General features: G+C 38.3%; 1 protein-coding gene across 1 annotated transcript in view; it reads left to right on the top strand.

Moving 5' to 3' along the window:
- PTPRN2 (protein tyrosine phosphatase receptor type N2) overlaps window positions 1-21,607 on the top strand; it is a 622,484-nt gene that overhangs the window by 542,004 nt on the left and 58,873 nt on the right. Inside the window, exon 16 of the mRNA XM_030445109.1 lies at window positions 19,177-19,324. Within this exon, the coding sequence (XP_030300969.1) occupies window positions 19,177-19,324 (148 nt within the window). The remainder of the gene's footprint in view (window positions 1-19,176; window positions 19,325-21,607) is intronic.

The raw sequence follows: 21,607 nt of genomic DNA, 5'->3' as shown, positions 1-21,607 counted from the left end.
GTTTGTGAAGTGAGTGGGAAGCTGTGAAGGTGTCCAGAGAACTGAGCCTCCTGGGAGACCTTCTGTTGTACCTGCACCATCCCATCAACATCTGCAGCTAAGATAAAGGGATGTCTTTTGTTCATGCTGGAGCACAGGTTCAGCATGTAAGTTAGGTAGATTGCATCCCACATCTGCTTCATATATTGCCACGCTTGTTTGGTTAAAATAATTACAATCTTTTATGAATTTTTAAATTAAGAACAGCACAGCAAGAAGGGAGCATATGCATTTGCTGATAACATTTTGAGGTTGTTATCTGAATATCATAGATGAGAGGAAATTTGCAGAAGCAGAAGTGATTTTCTGTGTTTTGGGTTTTTTGGGTTTTTTTCTTTGTAAAGACAGAAGTGCAAAACTTGGAGCATTTTACATAAATTAGAATTTCAGAAAGTCTGAATTTCAAAAGTACTCTCTTTGGTACTTGTTTAAACTGGAAGTCTGAGGAGTCTTCTCCCTGAAGGTGTAAAACTTCTGTCTGTGCTGGAAATAATAATAGTCTGTGATAATTTGTGCATACTATATTGAAAGTTTTGTAAGTGGGCTGAATGAGACAGTAGGAGCAAATAAACTAAGGACTGAAGTCCATGGCCTTGCATGTAAAAGGTGTAAATTTTTTTGCCCTTGTGTTTGCCTGCAAACCCAGAAGCACCTTCCCCATAAAGAAGTGATGGATTGTCTCATATGAGAACTTTGAGTCAAAAGAAAGTTCTGGGAGAGGTTGTGTCACCCCTCAGACGAGTACCTGTGAGCACCTCCTGAAACATAACATGAAGTAGAGGCCCATGGGATGAAACCTGCTGCTGGCAAACCAGTCAAACCCAAAATGTTAGCAATTTTTCCATCTAATTCAGTTTTGATGCTGATTGATGTGGGACTGAGAATAGCAAGGGGGCAGTAGTTTCCAAGGTTGAACTTTGGGGTTTTAGGTAACATTGGTATCCTGTACTCTCTGCGTTGTAACTTTTTGGTGATTTCTAAACAGTTTTACCTCACTTCATTTTTAAAAATAAACTCTGTTTGAAGTGGACTTTGGGTTAGCTGCTTTGTTTTAATTGAATATGGAAGAGTGTAGAACTGAGTGACAGAAGGCACATTTCAACAAGAAAAGATATTTCTTAAATACTCTATCACATTTTGCTGAAATTCCTTGATTTGATTCTTAAAGCTCCATTAGAAGCATGAGCAAAAGGCCTCCAAACACACTTTTCTAAATGAAAGAAGAAACTCCAGCATATCAGGACTGGCAGTGCTGTGCTAGATGTAGGTGTACTTTCCACCTTGAGCTTAATGCAGATACACAGAGAACATTTCCTGAGCTGAAGGAGCATGATGTGCACTGCCTGGGGACACATACTGCAGAAGTGATTAATGCCAACAGGAACAGTGGTGAGGACTGCAGGTATAGAAAACAAGGTCTTGGTCACAGTTATAGTGTGTTCAATTATTTAGTGGTTTTAAAAATTTTTTTCCCATAATTTCTTCCTATCACCATTAATTTCTTTTTAGCTTGCTATGAATTCCAAGAATAGAAATACTCTGCATAAAACAAAGCAAACAACTGAGAAAAGGAAGGAAAAATCCTCTCTCACATGGGAAGGGGAACAAGCCAGTGACAAAGTTTAACTAAAAGCAGAAACTCCTTACAGTTGGGCTAATTCAATTTAAATCTCAACTTTTCTTTCAACTGTGCCAGTATAAATAGTTGTAGGAGTCTTAAGAAATATGAGTCCCAAGGCAGCTTTGGCCCTAAAGGCCATTTCATCACAAACAGTCAGACCAGAGGAGTCACATGGGAAAAGACTGTTGTATATAGCATTAGTCAGTGACAAGATAATCAGGATCCCAAAAAGACATAAATACTGTGAGTGGAAAAATCTTTACCCCTCTCTCCCTGAGTTGTCATGCTTTTAGGGAAGAGTGGAGCTGGCTGCCTCCTGAAAGATCTCCTGCTGATGAAATGGCACTTAGGCCTCCATTTTAGGGGGTTTTCCCCTCTCTAGATTTTTAAGCTGTTTTTCAAACATTTGCCTCTGTTTAAATCCAGGACTTGAGGCAAAGGAATAAAGAAAAGCTTCAAAGAGAAGTGCAAAAATTCCTGCTGCATGTGACTAATAAAGCCACAAATCTAGTAAATGGATGTATGTACTACATAGATTTAATCACTGAAACACAGAAAAACCTTTATTGAACAAGTTAGCCTTTGATTCTTCCATTTTTATTTATTTCATGCTCAGCTGCCTCCCTTTTTCTATATTAGTCTTGTTGAATGGGCCTTAAGAAGTAATGACAATTGTAAGAGTAGTAAATCAAGAAAAGCATTTAGCTTGAAAATTAACATGAAAATTTCTGAGACTTTGTTTCTTGGTGGTGATGTTCTTATTTGAACTTTGTTTAAGCTTCAGCTGAACATTTTTAGCCATAGTATTATAATTTCCTAAGTCTTCTAGTAGACAGATGAAGAAAACATTTTTATCAATATTCTGCAGTACTAATTTTAAGTGTTACATTGAGGGAAATGTTTGTCACAAAACTAGCTCATGTAACTATATGAACAAAATAAGAAGAAAGGATCACTGCCATGGCTGAAACAAAACTTAGTGACTACCTGAACTATTTTTCTGTTTCTAGAGAACATCCAGGTAATGTCAACCCCAGAGAAGTACCAGCTGTAGCAAGTACCAAGAGATTCTAGGGGGTCATTTAATGAAAAAGATCTGGTTTGATACTTCAGTTTGAAGTCAAGAGGTGTTACTGGGTCCTCAGCTGCTTCTGAGTCCTATTTGTGGCAGAAACCAGAGAGGAACTCTTGTCCAGGAGGCTCCTGGTTTTTTCTTTTGGTTCCAAATGCATGCTAAGTAATGCAGTGCTCCTCTGTATTTGTCCTATTGTGTCCAAGCATGATGTGAGCACTCTGTTGTGGACAGCTGATTGTAGCAGTTCATCAGGTTTGGGATCTGACAGGTGGAAATGCTTCTTCAGAAGGAGAAGGGCACTGGGAAGAGGGTGGTTCAGAAGACCTTCTTGGGCCAGGGGCCAATATGATAGATAGCACATGTTATGTTGTACCTCTGAGGTGATGGCAGAGTTCAGACATGGGAAGGACGTGAGCTTTGACTTCGGACTTAATTCCTTTAAGCAAATTTCTCTCTGGAGGCTGCAAAACACGATGCACCACGACGATCAAATGACTTGTGGTAAATGAGACTACAGCTTCACAGCTTCTGAAAATACATACAGAATTGATGTAAAAACAATCCAGGATGAAAGTGGGACTTGCTTCATGGTACTTGAAAAGAAGTGACATCATACTGGAACACTGTTTTTGCACTGTTAATTCAGTTGCAGTTTAAGATACCTGGGAGAACCTGGTCATATTTTGGACAGCTCCATCTCCTCAGCTAGGCTACACCATCAGAAGCTGGTGGAAGTGCTCTGATTAAGATGCTACTGACAATGGGGGCATCTTAATCCCTCCACTGATCCAACAAAGTCTGCTTATTCTCATCTTCAGGGCAAGATAAAAAAATGAATTATACTTTGCTTTCTGCAACTCTTTCTGGGATTAGGCCTCAACTTGGTAGTGTTTTATGAGTAAAGAAACAGAATTTGGGTGGTATTTGGGGAAATTAAGGTGTAGAATGCAGACAGATTTGGAAATATTTTTTTATAAGGAGATAAACATTCAGATAATCTGTGAAGTTTGCTTGTGGATGGCATAGTATTTGCAATTCCATAAAAGAGGACTGTGTTACCTTTGGTCAAAGCTAGATAAAGGGTCTACTATCCTCAGATATTCCAAAGCTGCTCCCCAGCATGGCTTTATATAATGCATTTATTTGCTACGAATTTCTGTCTTTTTTAATCATTCTTCTTCTCTACCACAAAGAAGCAATTCTATTATTGAGGCATAGAGCAAGGGAATCCAGTTACCTTGGTCTCTTTTCCAAGACAACTCTCAGCAAGACAAGAGGGCATGGTCTTAAGTTGTGCCGGGGGAGGTTTAGGTTGGACATTAGAAAGAATTTCTTTACTGAGAGGTTGATCAAGCATTGGAATGGGCTGCCCAGGGAAGTAGTGGATTCTCCATCCCTGGAGATATTTAAAAAGAGACTGGATGTGGCACTCAGTGCCATGGGCTGGTAACTGCAGCAGTAGTGGATCAAGGGTTGGACTTGGTGATCTCTGAGGTCCCTTCCAAGCCAGTTGATTCTATGATTCCACACCAAAGTAGTAAGTTTCAATTTTTTTCTCACCGGTAGCTATCCCTCAGTGCTCTCATGTCTCTTGTCCTAAACTCATGTGCTAATGCTGCTTCGGGTTGCCCAGCTGGCCAAGAGAACCCCATAGGTATCTGGGGAGAACTACCTGGTGCCTGGTTCCTGGCTGCTTGCTGTACCATTGCCTTGAGCTAAGTATAGAAGGGAGGGCTGACAAACTGCTCACAAGCATCATCTCCTTCAAGGATGACCTGTTACTGCTCTGGGAATTATTCTCTGCCCTTTTCTTTTTGAAATGACTATGAGGGCTGTCATCCAGGTCCTAAAATGTTTCTGTTCTCAGTATAGTTAGTAGTAAATCTGCTAGTGTCTGTTGAAGATGGTTGGTTTCTGTCTTTAAAAAATATTTTTCTGACTGTGTGTCACAACTACATTATTGTTAAGATTAATTATGAGAAGGTTTGCCTCCTTCTGACCAGGCTGTTTGTACTATCTAAAATATTCCCATGAACATCCAGTAACCCTGCTACACATAGCGACTAAGCTCTAGTAGCTGTCGGTGTGGTGAATTGAAGCATGTTTTTATACTTCTTTTATTAAATATGTGCACATGCAAAACATTTCTTTAAAGAAATTAAACAGAAAATGACAGTGTCTCCTTACTGGATACATTATGTCTATACTATGAGCATTGAAGAGACTGCTAATTAAAGTTGTTTAACCATATTTGTTTTAAAATGAAAAAGATACTGAACTTGAGAAAACAAATGCAGTCAGTTATTTATTCCTTACTAGTTCTTCTATCTTGTCATGTCTAATTTAAATGGACTTTAGCTGGTTACAAATAAAAATACTGGAGAACTAGCAATGCACACAATGTGTTATTGCTGTCATCCACATTCACAGAAAGAAGGAAACATATTAAAGAAATTTGATAAGACCAGGTGGTCTGAGTGAATAATTTCCCTTTCATTAACATATTCCCCTTATTAACTCTGTAATTAATTGTACATAGCTAAGGAAAGCTATGGAAATTGCATTTTGAGATGTATCAAAGCAGACTTTACGCTTCAGACTTCCATGCAATTTACTATTAATGAAGCAAGAGATGGAGGCCCCAAATCTGTAATTATTACTTACTATTTGAATGACAAGCAAAGAATTTTATCAGCACAGTTTCAAATGAAAGGGGATTAGCAGCTAATGTTGAAATTGTTAATCTTTCTTATTAAAATAATTTTGACGAGAGTGTTTAGCCTGAAAGAGGTTTCTGGAACATCATTTACCATTAAAACAGCTATTTTATGAAGCTCACTATGAATTTGTCTAAGTTTGACAGCAGGGTGCAAATATTTTTTAAATGAATGAATATTTTATGGGGACTAAGGCTGTTCATGTGTGAGCTGATGCTGAGCTGCTTGCTGCGTGCATATTCCTGGAATGTGTAGCAGGATGGTAGTTCAGTGTCTGCCTTACCAAAGTGAAGATGTCTGCTGTGATAACAACAGAAAAAAAGCTTCAGCAGAAAAATCTGAAACCAGAAATTGCCCCAAGGCTGTATCTGCACACAGCTGATTAGCAGGTGGAAGCCCAGTCAGAATTGGGCCCTAGATCTCAGTGATATTATTATGCCACAGAAAAAAACTATAATTACGTTTGGTAACAGTATTATTTTGTCTTCTTTCCCTTTAAATGGTGGCATATTTTCAGTTTTCATGGATTTTTATTAGTGCCACATACCTTGAGAGGAGGATTCAGTGGTGAGTGCTTTATATCCACAAGTATGCCTGTGTACAAATACCACATAAAGCAATGGTCTCCTTATAGAAGTATAGAAAATATTTGTGAGCAGAAATATAATATACATGTATTTTAAGTGTCAATGAAAAACTAGTTGGCATTTAAAATTTTTAAAGTTTTTCTTGAAGTATTTGCAGTTTCCAGTTTTTGCAGGTGTGTGCAAATGAAGCTGACAAAGCTGGTTTTGCTCCTCAGGGTGAGGAAATTGCAAACATGCGACATAAATGGTGAAAAAGCAGTGATAATTCACAGAATTTAATATGCAGCATTCTCAGACACTAAGGTATTTGAGTTATATGTTAAAGAACACTTTAATTTTGCTTGTCCTATTACAGAGAAAAAAGACATGTCTTTACCAGTGACAAACCTTGCCAGAAGAATAGATGGAGCTTTGATAGATGTGAGCAGATGGACTTTGTGTAGCAAAGATACCATCAACAAAAGAAACCTCCATGTACTCGCTGTACCATGAGATTACTCCAAGCTTTACCTCTTTGTGCACCTGTGGGAACATCCTTGCTTTCTCTCAGGAAATTACAGGTTACAGAACTAACCTTTCATCTGTAGCCCTACAAATGTTCCTTTGCAACAGTGTTGCAAGCGGAATGATCCTGTAGCAGGAAGTGCCATAGAAAGTTTGTTTCATCTGTCAGACAAAATCAAAGGTTTTTAGCTTAAACATGGCAGGTGTTAAATAGCATGCAGGAGAAATACTTGAATAAGCACTTTCGGTATAAAAGCATGTTTTGTATATATTCTTATGATGCTTCAAGGGAAAGACATCAAGGGTTCTTTTTAATCTGTAAGAATCATAACAAACCAAGGAGACCACAACAGCAAGAGACAGGTGCCATGCCAAGGCTGCTGTAAAGAAGTGGAATTTGTCAAGGATAAAGCTAATGCAGACTCCAAACCCGAAGCTTTTATAAATGCAGGATTATTTCTGATGCAAATATCTATCTACCACTTTAGCAGGAAGGCATCCAGAAGATTTGGTTTGATTAACCACAGAAACCACATAGAAGCAGGAACATGAAGTCCCTGAGACAGTGCTGACTCCTACGAGGAGGGATGTCCTGCTGCTGCTCAGGTGGGCACAAGTGAGACCTGCCTGAGAAAAGTGCTTCCTTCTTTTCTCATTGCCTCCTTTCACCTATTGGTGTCTTCATTTGCATTAGACGAGTTTGACTGAAAGCATTATAAGAGTGTCTACCACTAATATAGAGAATATGCTAATGGTACCTGATACATTATTACTGAATATGAAAAGTAATTTCAGAAATAACTTTTTTGTCATTTGAAGTTCTGCTGGAGTCAAGAAAACTGCAGTATCTGAGGGTATGCACCTGCCTTTGACTTACCATATGTGTATACCCACAACTGAATTTTAAGAAACTTTGTCCTTCAGGTAGGATTCTGGGGCCTGATGCAAGACATTTTGATTAAAGTCACTGGGAGCCTTTCAACTCACTTCAGTAACCAAAATAATAATAAGCCAACTCTTACACAGCACTTTTGATCAGTAGCCTCAAAGCTCTTTTCAAAGGTCAATATCATTATCCTGTCTTTTTAGCCCAGGATGCTCAGGCACAGACAAGGAACTGTCTTGGCCAAGATTAACCTGAAGGTCAGAAGCAGAGCCAGGAGCAGACTCCATTCTCTGGTGTCCCAGTGCTCTGCTCTCACAACCAATCATATTGGCAATGATGGGTAAAGGATTGTATTGAAGGGCAATACTTTTGCCCTTTTTTGTCTCTCATTAGTCTTTTTTAAGACATGAAAGTATGACATGAAAGTATAAAGGAGTTCTGCATCTGGGATTATCAGATTTGATTCTGTGAGTTTAGTTTCGGCCTTATTATCCAGGAGCAAACTATTTCATATTTGGAGAGCTGCCTGAAATGTTTAAATACATGTTGGAAAAGGTTTTCAAAACCAAACTCAGGATGTGCAGTCTATACTTAGTTACCTCTATGATGGAAAAATATGTGATCTACTCATTTTTTGAGCCTCTTCTGAATCGATAACAGCTTTCTTCAAGAATATATTCTAAATCTGCTCAATCCTAAAACACTGCACACATGCAGTAAATTTCAGGTTCTTTATTTTGCTATTTCCTTCTGTTTAGCAGTAAGCTGTACTTGTACTGTCTACTCAAAACTACTACTGTCACTCTCTCAATATTTTCCCCTTGTTTCAGTATTTTGAAGGGAAGTGTTCCAAGTGTTCCAAACAACACACGGGGAAATGTTGACAGTTATCAGTTACAAAAATTTGCTTCTTCCCATAGCATTTTATTCATTCTCTATATTCTGGTTTTTGTTTTTCTGATCTTCTTTCTTTGCAGTACAGTGTCTTTAATCATTTCACTTCTTAGCTGACCTCTACAGTCTGTTCTTGGCTTCTTTGTCTGTCCTCTTTCACATTGTCTTTCCCCTGTTCTTATTTTGCCCTCTGTCACTTCAAATACTCTCATCTATGGATTAGACCAGTGTTCCTCAAACTTCTTTAAAGTGTTATCCTTCACTGGCTTCCATGGAAACCCAAGAGTCCCAGGAGTGGCTGGGATGTGGTCAGCTTACGCAGTTCTAAAGCTTTTCTACCATCACTTCACAATCCCTTTTGAATGCTTTTATGAGAAAAATATTTGAGAATTTGAGAATCACTGAGCTAGGCCAAACTCATTTGAAAAACCCCTGGAGCATAGATAAAAGGTTACCTGCAAATGGGACACTTTCTCTAGGTTTTGGAGCTGGGTCTTTCTCATGGCCAGCATCTTTTGGGTGTGACGTGGAAGGGGTAGGGCAGAATTCAAGAATGTGTTCTTCTACAGTTGTCTCCTTTGAAGTAATAACTGAAAGTATTTTCATGAAGTGCTTACTGGCCCCCTGGTAGTTACTCCAGTTGATTTGCTTCTCTGCAGTTTGCAGTTTACAAATATGGGACTTCTTGGGTGGGAGATGTGGTTCCAAAATGGCCTTGATTTGGAGGACTTGACCATTGAAGGTGTTTGTGCACTTTGCAGTTTCCTGTTGCTGACTGTTCTGGAGTTTTATAAGGAAAAGGCTGATTATCCAGTCTTCTCTTTCCCTTCTTTTTCTCACAAGGGATTGTATGTTCACTTGTACATTCTGCTATTAGGCTGTGGATGTAAGTGTGGATTGCAAGCCTTCTTGGATTTCAAATTTTATATTCTCAATTTTCACACAAACCTGTGTGTATGTTTGTGTACAAACTACTACTATAAATTTTGATAATATTTTCTTTTTACTTTTTTTTTTTTTCCTAAAAGCCACAGAACAGCAGAGGGATTCTCTTATTTTAGTCATAATTTGCTCTTGATGAGGCACCTTTTCATTTTTGTTCACATATTTAAGAAGAGTAGTAAGTGTTTTACAGCTTCTACCTTTGTCTATCAGGGATACTGTGTCTATAAAAATAATATTTTCCTTTCTGCCCTCAAAATGGCCACTGTCTAGCAGAGGCATAATTTGCCAGACTATCTATAAATCAGATCATGTGCTCTGTCACTTTGATGTACTTGGTCATGGTTGCCTGGGTTTTCCTAAGTCTTCTGCTTCTCCCTGAAGAACTTGACCAGACTTGAAGATTATTTTTAAACATGACGTTATCAGAATTCCATCTTTAGCTCTTGGTAATTTTTATATATATAGTAAATGAAGATGACTGTACAAATGCTCTGAAAAGAAACACAGACTTTAATTCATTAAAATCTGAATTTTCAAAGACAGTACCCAACCGGGAACCAAATTTAGATGTTTAATTGAGTTAGCTGGGCTTGGAGAGGAAGAAGGCAGGGAATTTGGTTTTGTGTTTTCAGCTTGGTAATTAGTGTGTAGTAATATATTTTTAAAGTTCAGACATACATCATTAGCAAGAATAAAAATGAATCACCAATACTTCTTGGATTGTGGTTTGATGATCGAACCATTAGTAAAAAAAAATCATCTGAAAAACAGATTTAATATGTAAGAAGAAAATAGCAGTTCCTCTCAGAATGGAATCGAGTGTCAATATTTATCACAAAGAGTCAAAAGGCTTGATTTGTATATTTTTTACAGGTTTTTCTGCTACTTTTCATTCAGCTGTGTTGCTTGTGCTTTTGCTTTTTAACAAACCTACCAGAAGTGCTTCCCAAAATGCTTCAGATGACGAATTCAGCTGACACAATCCTTGGCATCAGTTCCTATACTGCAGAGTTTTCTTTAATGGAAGGTTTGGGGTTTTATTTTGGTTTGGATTTATTTTTGTTTTTAAGAAATGTCATAGCATATCCCATGCTAAAAATTGCAGTATTAGGCTAAGAGGTCTAGCCCTCCATTTGAATAACATACTTCCTTTATTTAAAGGCTTTCTATTATTTAAGATTTTTATCATGAAATCTACCATAAGAAGCACAGAAAGCCTGGAAACACATTTTGGGCAATTCATCTTTTAAAACTTTATTGTTTAGTTTGATATGTCTAGCATATACAGAACCCAACACGCATAAATTAAATTCCTCTACTCATCAGCCATTTAAACCCTATACTTCTAAACAAAAACCCCAAACAGAAACCTGTTCTAAGTCCAGTGGAGTCAGAATATTTGCCATATTTGAATTACAGAAAGATTATCAAATATGGATTCATTAAGCTTGCATGACATAAACATGATGATGGGAAAAGGAAAAAAAAACTGGAGTGGTGAAGAAGATCGAGTTCTGAATTTCTCTGCAAAACATGTGGTTTAGGAGCATATCCAGTGACACCAGGAAATTCACTTCAATGTTTTTGCCCTTTTATTTCTCATCTGTGGGTCTGCAGTGATACTTTGCCTCCCCTGCAGAAGTAATGTGAGCACTTTCAGACAGTTGGACAGAAGGAGCTATAGAAATACAGAAATTGCAAGGGAGCAAATTATATTCCTTTTATGGTAATAATCTTCTCCTTTTTGTTGAAGTTTATTTAAAGCAGAGTAATTGCAGGGGTGAAACTTCATAGGCATAATTTAAATTTCAGGAAAGGGGATAGGGAGGAGGAGCTGGGGGTGGTTGCATTTTAAGACCTAGAAGGCACCATTAAGTAGCTGGTAATCCTTGAAAAGGGATTCTTTGTAGAGTGAATTTCTTTGTCTTCTGCTATATTTAGAGAGACAGGTAAAGTAAATATTTCATAGTTGAGCATTCTAATTTTTTTTAGTGTTTAATTTCTTGGCTACGTTCCATTTCAAAAGCAGACTTGCCTCCATCATTCCCCCTTCAAGCAATGCTTGGCATCTCATGCATTTTCCAGTATTTCCTCCAGAGCTGAAAACCTGCATCAGTCCACACCAGGTTGTATCCAGCTATTTCACTGGGATTTTACTGAGCACCTTTGGCAGCTGGGAGCTGTAAGAAAAGGGATTAGTGAGTGTTTGTCTGACACACACTGATCTCAGCACCTGCTGATTGGATTGAAGTAATCCTTTTACAAGTTACAAAACTCTATTATCAGAGCATTAAGAGAGGGGGAGGCAGTGATACACACTACGTCAAGGGTATATTAATGTTGGTAAACAGAACATAGGTTGCCATTCAATATACTTGTGAATTAAAGTCATTCTTGCAAAAGTTGCACAACAGTCTAGTTTGTCAGGTCAGGCCATGCACTGCTCATGCAAAGATGCTGCTGCTCTAGAAACCCAAGGACAAGCATCTAGGCAGATTAAACCACAACTGTGGTCTCTGTGCACATGTTTAGCTATTTACAGTAATCTTTACATCTAAAAAACATAAAATTGAAACTCTGGAATGTAATTTTTATTGTTGGCTCACATCACCATGGAAGTTAATTTAATTCCAAATAATACAACCCATTTGAAGCAATCTAGGGATACTGTTCTCAACCAGACTGAATAGTTGCTTTGTCAGAGAATTGCTTTCCTCTGTTGTGGGGTTTTTTTTTTCAGTTTTCCTTCATCACCTACCATAGTATGAATGATATTAGTAGTGGTTTGTGCCAAATTACTAGTAAAGCTTCATAGTAGTTTTCAATACTTAATTGAATGGGCTTCAAAACTACCCTTTTCACTGGTGTAATCAGGTACTGAGAAATACAGGAAAAATTAGATCAAAATACATTGAGGTAGTAATATGGCTCCATAGACCGAGGAGGAAAAATAATTTTTCAGTCTATGTCTAAAGGCAAAAATACAAATTCCCAGGTTTTTATTTCCTATATTTTTTCATTTGTGGTTACCTGTTATGGTTCTTGCTGAGAAGATCAGGAGATCTGGGACAGCATAGGAGAAGATAAAAAAGGGAAAGGAGGCTTCAGCATAAACTGGCTGTAAACAGATGATGAAATCCTGGTTCCAATGAGTCAGTTGTCACTGACAGAAGTGGATATAGAACACTTTCCAGGATTGACAGTGTATGAGACCTTAAAAACAGAGCTTAATTTACTGAACTATCTTCCAGTTTCAGGTTCTGTGAGATATGATATGCATATCGTATAATATATGCATTTAATAAGATACTACATTAAGTAATAAATTTATTTCTTAATGTGATTAGCCCAATAAGGTCACAAGTCTCTACAATTAACATAGAAAACTTTATTTTCTATATTAGGGCTAGAGCTATTGCTTTTACCAACAGTTATTGAGTGGCATTTCTGGGGTGGAGATGGTCTTGGTAACAGCTTTAGGCTCTGCATTATTGAGAGTTGGTTACATCAGAGCAACTGAAACATCTGTGGTGCTTCCACAGAACCAAAGCTGTAGGAGAAAACTTTATTTTCTTAATGTGCTATTTGATTGAAAGGCTTGAATTGGCTGAGTGCATCCTCTCTTTATTTAAGGTTTGCTTTGTTAAGGAAGAAAGAAAGGTAGGAAAAGCATGGGCATAGTTGGCTCTGTTCCCATGTTTTCCTCTGCATGAGGTACCACTGAAAGCATTCCTCATGGAAACACATGGGGTGAGCTCACAGCCCTCAGACTGTGCAAGAACACCACAGCAGCTCAGAAAGACTGGAATTCTGTAAGCAAGGAAGAGCCCAAAGTAACTTCAGTACCACTATGAAACTGTGTGGTGTGATAGGATGTGAGAAATCCTTTGAAAGTGTGAAGAAATATTGTGGTGTTCTGGATAGTCTGAATATGGAAAAGTATCACTGAATAATAGTGATACTTTCCTCAGGAAATTTTGTTGGAGCAGATCTGGACAAGTGTGGGTGCACCAAATTTGAAGAATAAAGGATTGATAAATCCTTTCATTTTATAAAAGAGTGGGGATAAGGAAAGAGGAGCAATGAACCTTTCTACTGCTGTGCCCTGAGTACAGACTCCATCCCTAGAAAATTACGGAGCACATATTTAAGAAGAAATGGATGATTATCTAGCAAGAAGGTATAAAGGGAGATAAGTGTGAAAGTCTCATTTAAGTGGATGGGGAAGGCTAGAGTCTTTCCTTTGAGCATCTACTGATCTCCTTCATTCTTTCCATTGGATAGCTGCAGAATGGGTAAGAACGTGCATAATTTTACAAAAAATAAATCTTTCCTGGACAAACTTGATTGCATTTTATTTAGCTAACATTACAAAACTAGCAGATGAAGTGAAAACAACAGATGTAAAATATCCAGATTTTAACAAAGTCTTGAAACTTTCTCATATATAGTTAATTGAAAAATTATAGTCTATTGAAAAATTAATTTTTAGCAGACTATTGTGTGGGTTGTAATGTGGTTAAAAGAGGATATGCAAAAAGTATTGACCAAAAGCCATGTGTGGGGGTGTCTGGCAGTGTACAGGAATTATTGTTAGATACAGTTATATTTAACTTTTTTAATAACATCTTCTTTTAAGTCAATTAATGACTTATACAAGTGGTATCACAGGGTAAAGTTCTGCACAGAAATGATGACAAAGGAGTAATTAAAAAATTTGAAAACGTTAGACCTGAAAACACTACAAATAAAGTAAAATTATCTTTGAAGCAGACAATCACAGGAAGAGATGCCTAGAGTTTGCATAGCTCTGTTCATGATCTGTGAAGGTGCTGAAATATATACAGGCAGAAATAATACAGAACAGAAATACTCTGTGTAAGCAGACTAGGATTTCAATAGAAAAGCAATACCATGGTATCTCAATGAAAAAGCCATCTCGAATGAGGACTACTATTCTTTATCCAAAATATTAAGTATTTCTAGATACAGAGTTAAACAATGTAGAGTTTAGAACAGTTTGTGTCCTGAGAAATTGTCATGGACTCTGTTTTAGGCTTCTGCTTTAGATACAGATCACCTAAATGCTAGCAAAGTTTCTTAGTGAAGTACATGACACAAGGAATTATTTGAAATATTTCCAATATACTGGAAATACATAATCAGATAAGATGCTTCTGTCTCTGTCTTCTATAGAACTTTGAGTAATATGAGTGGGAAAAGAGAAATTTACTGTGAAGCCAGTAATGATAAAGTATCAAGCCAGAGAAAGGAAAGAGGAAATCTTGTGCCGTGTTGAAAGTAAATTGGATTTGCACAGAAAAATTTTCCTCTTACATATAGTCAGTGCAATAAATACTGAAGAAGCCAAAAGTGTTAAAGCAGAATAGCAAAAATGCTGTGGTGTCATGTGCCAGAATAAGACCAGAAAAAATCTTAAGTCAGTTGGAGAGAATAACAAAACAAATTGTTTCAAGTCTGGTCATTTAGTGCACAGTATGCTACATAAAAGCTATGGGAAAATTCTCTTCTCTCCAAATTCCTTCTGAGGAGCCCAGTGAAGCATCACAGCTCTGCTGGGTCCTCTGCTTCTCTGGAAGAAGTGGCAGCAGCTTGAACGCAAGTGGCCCTCACACTGTTAGGTGAAAGGAGTGGATTGGAGTGGTCACTGTTCACAGGGATTAAGATAATGCCCCATCCCCTTCTCCAGCTGACGGTTGAGATTTGATTAAAACTGTCAAGGTCTGTCAGTTTAATAGGTGCCCATTTTTTCATTAAAAGAGACATCCTGGGTTGTGAAAAGAGCCTCTAATCAAGTACTGTATGGGAGGTATGTTGTCAAAAATAATTGCTTTTTGTAATAGCTGAACATCAGCTAATAATACAGGTCTTTTTAAAACTTATCTTGGCAGATGCAAACAATGTTATCTCTGAAGAAAGTGATTGGAGGTGGACCAAATAATTAGAATTTCATTGTTATATTTGTTAACCTTAATTTATTCACAGAGCACACTCTGGATACTGCTCACTGAGTAAAGGAAAAAGTAAAGAAAACAAAGGTGGTTTGACACCGTATTTCAACCACTCAGGATGCTTTATACAAGCCCATCCAGGCCACTGTGCTCTGTCTTTTTGCCTGTATGCAGACACATTGGTGCTGTCTGATTGTTTGCCACTGGCACTGGTTCTCTTGGCCAGAGATTCATTGTCCCTGGGACAGTTTTTCATCCTCTGGCCGAAAGCTCATCTTCTGCCATACTGCTGGCATGACTCACACAGTAATAACAGATTTTACAATGCATCCCTCTCTCCACATAATGTTGATGCATCCTCCTTATTCCTATGATAGGTTTGATAACAAGGGTATCTTGTCTGTGCAAGGAGAGAATGTATAAACTGGGCTACCAACTGTCCTTGCAGGCGAGGCCCCCTGGAAAGAAAATTAAGACTTAATGAAATTTAAGGAATATCAGGAGATCTGGCAAGCAGAGGGTGTTTGTTTAGATAATAGCATACATTTGGGATTACAGGACTTGTCTTGTTGTGGACATATTGTTGAAGCCAGACATCTACCTTTTTCAGGGGGCTTTGAGGAGCATTACAATAACAGTGTTGACAACATCTATTTATTTTACCTGCTGTTCTGGGATGAGGAAAGTCATGTGCGTGTTTGACATGTCGGTAATGAATTTCCTTGGTGCCAGGCAAACATTGCAGTGTGTCTCACGAAAACATCCTAATTAGGGAGTGGATTTGAGTAGACATACAATCTCTAAAATATCAGAAGTTCCACTCAATTTAATGTACTTCCAGCAGCTCCCAAGAGGGTCTTTCAAAATCACTAAGGTTCTCTTTAGCAAAGTGGGGATGAGCGTAGGGGCTCTGAAGGACTGTAAATGAAAGATTACTTAGCTCTGAGGGAATTGTCTGACTTCTGAATGTTTTCAAGCAAGCTCCTTTCTTAGTAGCTTTTTTAAATGTGTCTAAAGTGCACAGAGTCTTCCACGGATCCCTTCAAATACTCAAACACCGTTTCAAGATCTGTCAGTGCCCAGTGAATCTGATCTATGTGATGCAGGTGTTGAAACTCCATGAAGAGTGGTTGACCAGTTAAAGTAAAGATTTCAGTGTATTTTCATCTGAACATTCATATCTCACTACACTGAGAATTCCCTGAAAAAGGAAAGTTTAAAGAGTATTCCTTTTTAAAGAAGGATGAGTTATTTTAAAATTCATGTGCACTAAAAGCAGACTAGTTACCTTTACTGTGTCACATTTGATAATTTCTAAATGATCACATTTGATAATTATTCTAAAAATGCAGTCCTTGAAATCATGAATTAGACAGGTTGGAGTCAACCAGAAACTCCTTGCTACATATAGTCCTGCCTTAGGAATCAAATTTTCATGGCCCTCTTCCAACAGCTTCATGGATCTCACAGGATTTTGGAGAGATTCAGTGTTGGCAGATCTGTATATTTGCACAAAACGTCCCTGAAGTCTATGGGACGTTGGTGATGAGCATGTTAAAATGAATCAGACTATAAAACTGGTTTAAAATGGGAAGATGCTACAGGCAGGTCCTTGACTTCCTGATCTCTGCCTGCTGCATGTTAAACAGCTTCTCTGAGGCCAGGAGTCTTGGCTCAGTGGTATTGTAAGATTCTGCTATTTTTTCCTTTTGCCTCATAAAAAATTCTTACATACCAACTATTCTCTGCTTAGGAGGGATTATATATTTTTTTTATTATGTTCGATATACATGTCCAGGCAGAAATTTATGAGGAGAAAAGAAGGGCATCTTTAGCCTCCCTCCTTTCCCCAGTAGTAACATCTTTTCAGGAATGGCAAGCAAGCTATCAGAGGATGGTTTCCTCCCATTAACTTGCAGGTTAAAGCAGGGAACATGTTAACTGACCCACACTAACACATGATGGGGCCACACAGCTCTCCCAGGTCTCCATCCATTAGGTCACTGTTCTGTCCACTGTGATGCTTCTTTTCTTCATTACAGAAAAAAAGCAATTATACAGTAGGTGGTTTTGTATCTAGGCCACTGCTATCTTTTACCACCTTTGGAAACCTTTATTGTAACATGATATATTTCTATGTCCTTAAAGATAGGCTTTATGGAAGCATCACTTCTTGAATTGGTTTTCAGTAACATGTTTGATAAACAAATCTTGTGTAAAGACACACACCTGACAAACCCAGCTCAAAACAAAGTCGGCTGCCAGGGGCTCTTTTGTAACCAAAACTCCATTCAAGCTGCAAGAGGGAGCAGACTCCTGCCTTACTGGGAAAGGAAGTGGGAAGCTTACTGGGAAGCACAGTGGAGCATCAGCTTTACCAGAGCTCCCAGTTGGCAGAGGCCAAGCTGCAAGCTTTTGGCACCTTCTGTTAAACCTGCTGAAAGGGCATGTGAGCCTTTTCTTCTTTAAAGGAATTTTGGGAAGAACTGTTTGATGTAACAGAGATTGTCTATGGAAGAGGTTTTCTAAGCAGCTAAAATGCTTTTTATACCTTTTAGTTAATCCTTTCCAGGAGCTTTTTCTAGGCAAGTGTTGCTACAGATTGGACTGTACTAGTGGCTGCTGCAGTAGGATCTGCTTTGGGTGCTCTTTGGCCCAAAAGCACCCACAACACTGCTGCTGACCCCTATTCTGCCTCTGACTGTGTCCCCATAACAGTCTGTCCCTTTTTTAATCTGTTTAATGATGATAACTTCAACCTACTTCTACAGGCTTTATGGAGTTTAAATTTCACATACAAACTGAGTGTAATGTGAGATTATTCTGTTCCTTATTGTAGGAGACAACAGGCACTGAGCAGTAATTTGGCTGTATATGAAGGATTATGGTACCAGGTGATAGGCTTTTTAATGTTCACATGAAAAAGATGGGAACACTTTTGCTCAGCCCCACCCTTTATCCTTTCTGCTCTCTTGCCTTCACATACATGGCTGATTTTCAGCTCCATAGGGTGAAGAATAGAGTTATATTTTGCTTTTGGCAAGCCTTTGAAACAGAATTCCTGAGCTAGTGCTGTGCTGTATCTCCAGCCTCAGGAGATCTGCAAAAACCTTAGGACCTGCACCAGTACACTCTGATGGGCCTGCTACAGCCATTTAATTTTCCTTTGGTGATGCTTCCCCTAACACTTCACTGAATTCCAGTACAATCTTTAACAACATATATTAATATTATCAGCATCTTCTTAGTTCAAGGCCCTCTCTGTGCCAGTCCATGTGCAGTATGAGTTCCTAATGACCTGATACTTGAGCCATGACACTTCAGCCTGACAATTTTTAATTCTCCTCAGCAGCTGCATCGTTGTTGTGATTTGTATATGTGCTTGAACTTTAGTTTTTAAAAGCCTTGGGTTTGAGTGAGCTGTTGTTGTGGTAAGTAATTTTTATCAACAGACTTAAGTTTCTTTTTCAGTGCCTGATAAAAGAGACATTTGTGCTTGGATTTTCTAGGTATGGAAGAAGGAATAGCTTTCTCCTGAAGCTCAGTAGCTGGGGCTTTCAGGCATTTCCATGCTGTTAGCAGTGGTACATGTTAGCATTCTCATATTGTAGAGCACAAATAAACTTGAAGTTAGCTTTCTTAAGCAAATGAGTTAACCATAAGACTGAATGTGTTCTGTCCTTAAAACTCAGAATTCTCATGCTCTGGTTTTTCATTCCTGACTATTCTTCCCTCCCTTTAGGAAAAAGTCAACATATCTAAGCTTTCAACATTTTGGAAAGCTGGAAAGAGGTTCTGAGCAAATACTTGTTCGGAAACACCCGGAATTATACTTTAAATCTCCCCATTCTGCTTTCCATGCTGAGATACATCCTTTTAGCTTAGTTTTGAGCCTAGCTAAGTCAATGCTTAATATGGCATTCTTTTTAATTTCAGTCCTACATGGAAGATCATCTGAAAAACAAGAATCGTCTGGAGAAGGAGTGGGAAGCTCTGTGTGCTTATCAGGCTGAACCCAATGCCACCACTGTTGCACAGCAGGAGGAAAATATCCAGAAGAATCGCACACAGGCTGTAGTACCATGTATGTATACTTACATTTGGATTATTACATTTGAAGTTCTTTATACTTTTCTCAATATTCTTTCTTGAAAGCTACAGATGAGAGGCAAGCAGAACACAGAGTAGCTTGTATGTGTACCAGAAAACTGTAGCTACAGCTGTGGACTGAGTTGTATGTCCTGTAATCATATCAAACACCGTTTATCTCCTTATAAGTTGTATATATGTTACAGAAATGCACAGCTATGTTCCATAGCACTGCTGCTGCAGCTGTGCTGTCTCATGAAATTCAATAGCCAGAGTGCTTTTCAATGCTGGAATGTACTTTCTGTACAAGAGTGGCATCTGTAGCCATTCAACAGAAAGAAGTTTGGCTTGTGTTTAGACAAGTTGATATCATGTCCATCCAATAGAAATACCAGCAGTCTATAATCAGAGCTAGATGATCTGTTTATCAGATATCAGCTGTACTGAAAGAGCCCCTTTAGGCTTCAGTGCATAAGCTTTCAAACTGGCTTCTCCCTGCTAGACTTGGAATAAAAGAGAAAAGAAAATCAAGTATCCAGTGTTTATATTCCTAGAATCTGCTCTTTTCTGTAAGCAGCCACCTTTCTGAGCTTGAAATAAAGGCAACATATTTTTCCTGTGCAAATATATGTATCTCATAGGTTACATTGGTAATGTATTGCCACACGTTTTATTAAGCAACCAATGAAGCAAAACTGAAACTAAGAATACATGCACAAACCACAGCAACAAAAATGCTCTCAATGTGCCCACAATCCAGCTGGGTAACTTGGCAAACACATATAGCTATTTTAATTTTTAAAGTGCCCTGAAAATATTAATTTTCCCTGTGAGAGCCTGGAGTAAGTACTATTCCTCCTTTAGAAATGAGGAAATGACAGGTGACCCATTAAGTAAATGTCAGAGTCAGATTTAGAGTGAAGATTCTTTTGAAGGATGTGATAATTTTAGCTGAGCCCATCAGCCTTTGCATATATGCTTCATCAGGATTTGTCTCTTGTTTATGCAGAGGTTCTTCTCACAATACACCATTGCTTAGGGGAGGAGTACAATAGTTTGGTGATATAGCTTCTCCTGAGTAAGTGACCAAAATGATGAAAAGCCTTTTGGGCAACAGAAGCAGTTTGCTGGTTTCCATCTGTTTTGGAATCAGGTCTGTTGAAAAGTTCTACAGAAGTCACCATGAAAATTGAGAGTTCAAGACTTCTGTGGTCTTTTCTATTCTGAAAAAAAATTTAACCAACATGATAGGCAGTGAAATTGCTCCATGATAATGTGCATTGATCCAAATTGATCTTCTTCCTTGAAATGATCATTTTAATGTGGACTTAAAGTCAGACCTTCTTGAACTGCTCCGATTCCCTGCTCATGATCCAAGCCAGGTTGTTTCTGGTCTCTGTCTTGGAGACAACAAGGGAGCTACAGGTGTTGCCAGGTGTTGTTGGTTATTCATCTGATGTAAGAAACATGTCTGAATTTTACCATGAACTAGAAGATATAGACACTCAGATTAGACTGTTCCAGTTCTGAATCCAGAAGTAACATAGCTGTGGCAGTGCTAAGGACCAGAGTTTTTTAGCTTACATTAGAGAGCTCAACTATTTTCAGAGCTGAGATTGTTGTCTCTTTTCATCATTCTGTATCATGTGGATGAATCAGCTTACACTGATCAGCATTCAGTCTCACCATAGCTTCCTCCATGGCACATTGCTGTGCCTGTTTTTCCCATCACTGAGTCTGGATTGAATTGGTGCTGCCTGGGAAGGTATTTAGACATGGACAGGATGGTCACAATTTATTTTAAGCTTAGTGGTTTATGACATTTAAAATCACTTAGTACTTTTAGAAGAGTAAAAAAATACTTTCTGCTTTGTTACAATGTGGAAACCTACTGTAGCTATTAGAGCACTTTTGATTTTTTACAGAATTCAGAAAATCACCTACTTTCCCTTTCTGAAGTTGCTGTGCACTGGTAAACAGTTGCCATGTTGTACCCTTAAAACTACTTTGATGGTGGGTGGAAACACAGAGTTTGAGCAATATTCAATTTTGATTTGGAGAGGAAGTTGTTCTATTGGAGAGGAATTTTTATAAGGACATCAAGTGACAGGACAAGCAGGAGAGAAGAAACTCTTCACTATGAAGGTGGTCAGACCAGAGAAACTGTGGCTGCACCCTCCCTGGCAGTGTTCAGTGCCAGGTTTGATGGGGCTTTTAGCAACTTGATATAGTGGGAGGTGTCTCTACCCATGCAGGATGGTTGGAACTTGGTGATCTT

This window comes from Calypte anna, chromosome 2, assembly GCF_003957555.1.
Source record: "Calypte anna isolate BGI_N300 chromosome 2, bCalAnn1_v1.p, whole genome shotgun sequence".
NCBI lineage: Eukaryota > Metazoa > Chordata > Aves > Apodiformes > Trochilidae > Calypte > Calypte anna.
Note: the sequence above shows the minus strand (reverse complement) of the source record. Positions and strands in the feature narration are given on the sequence as shown.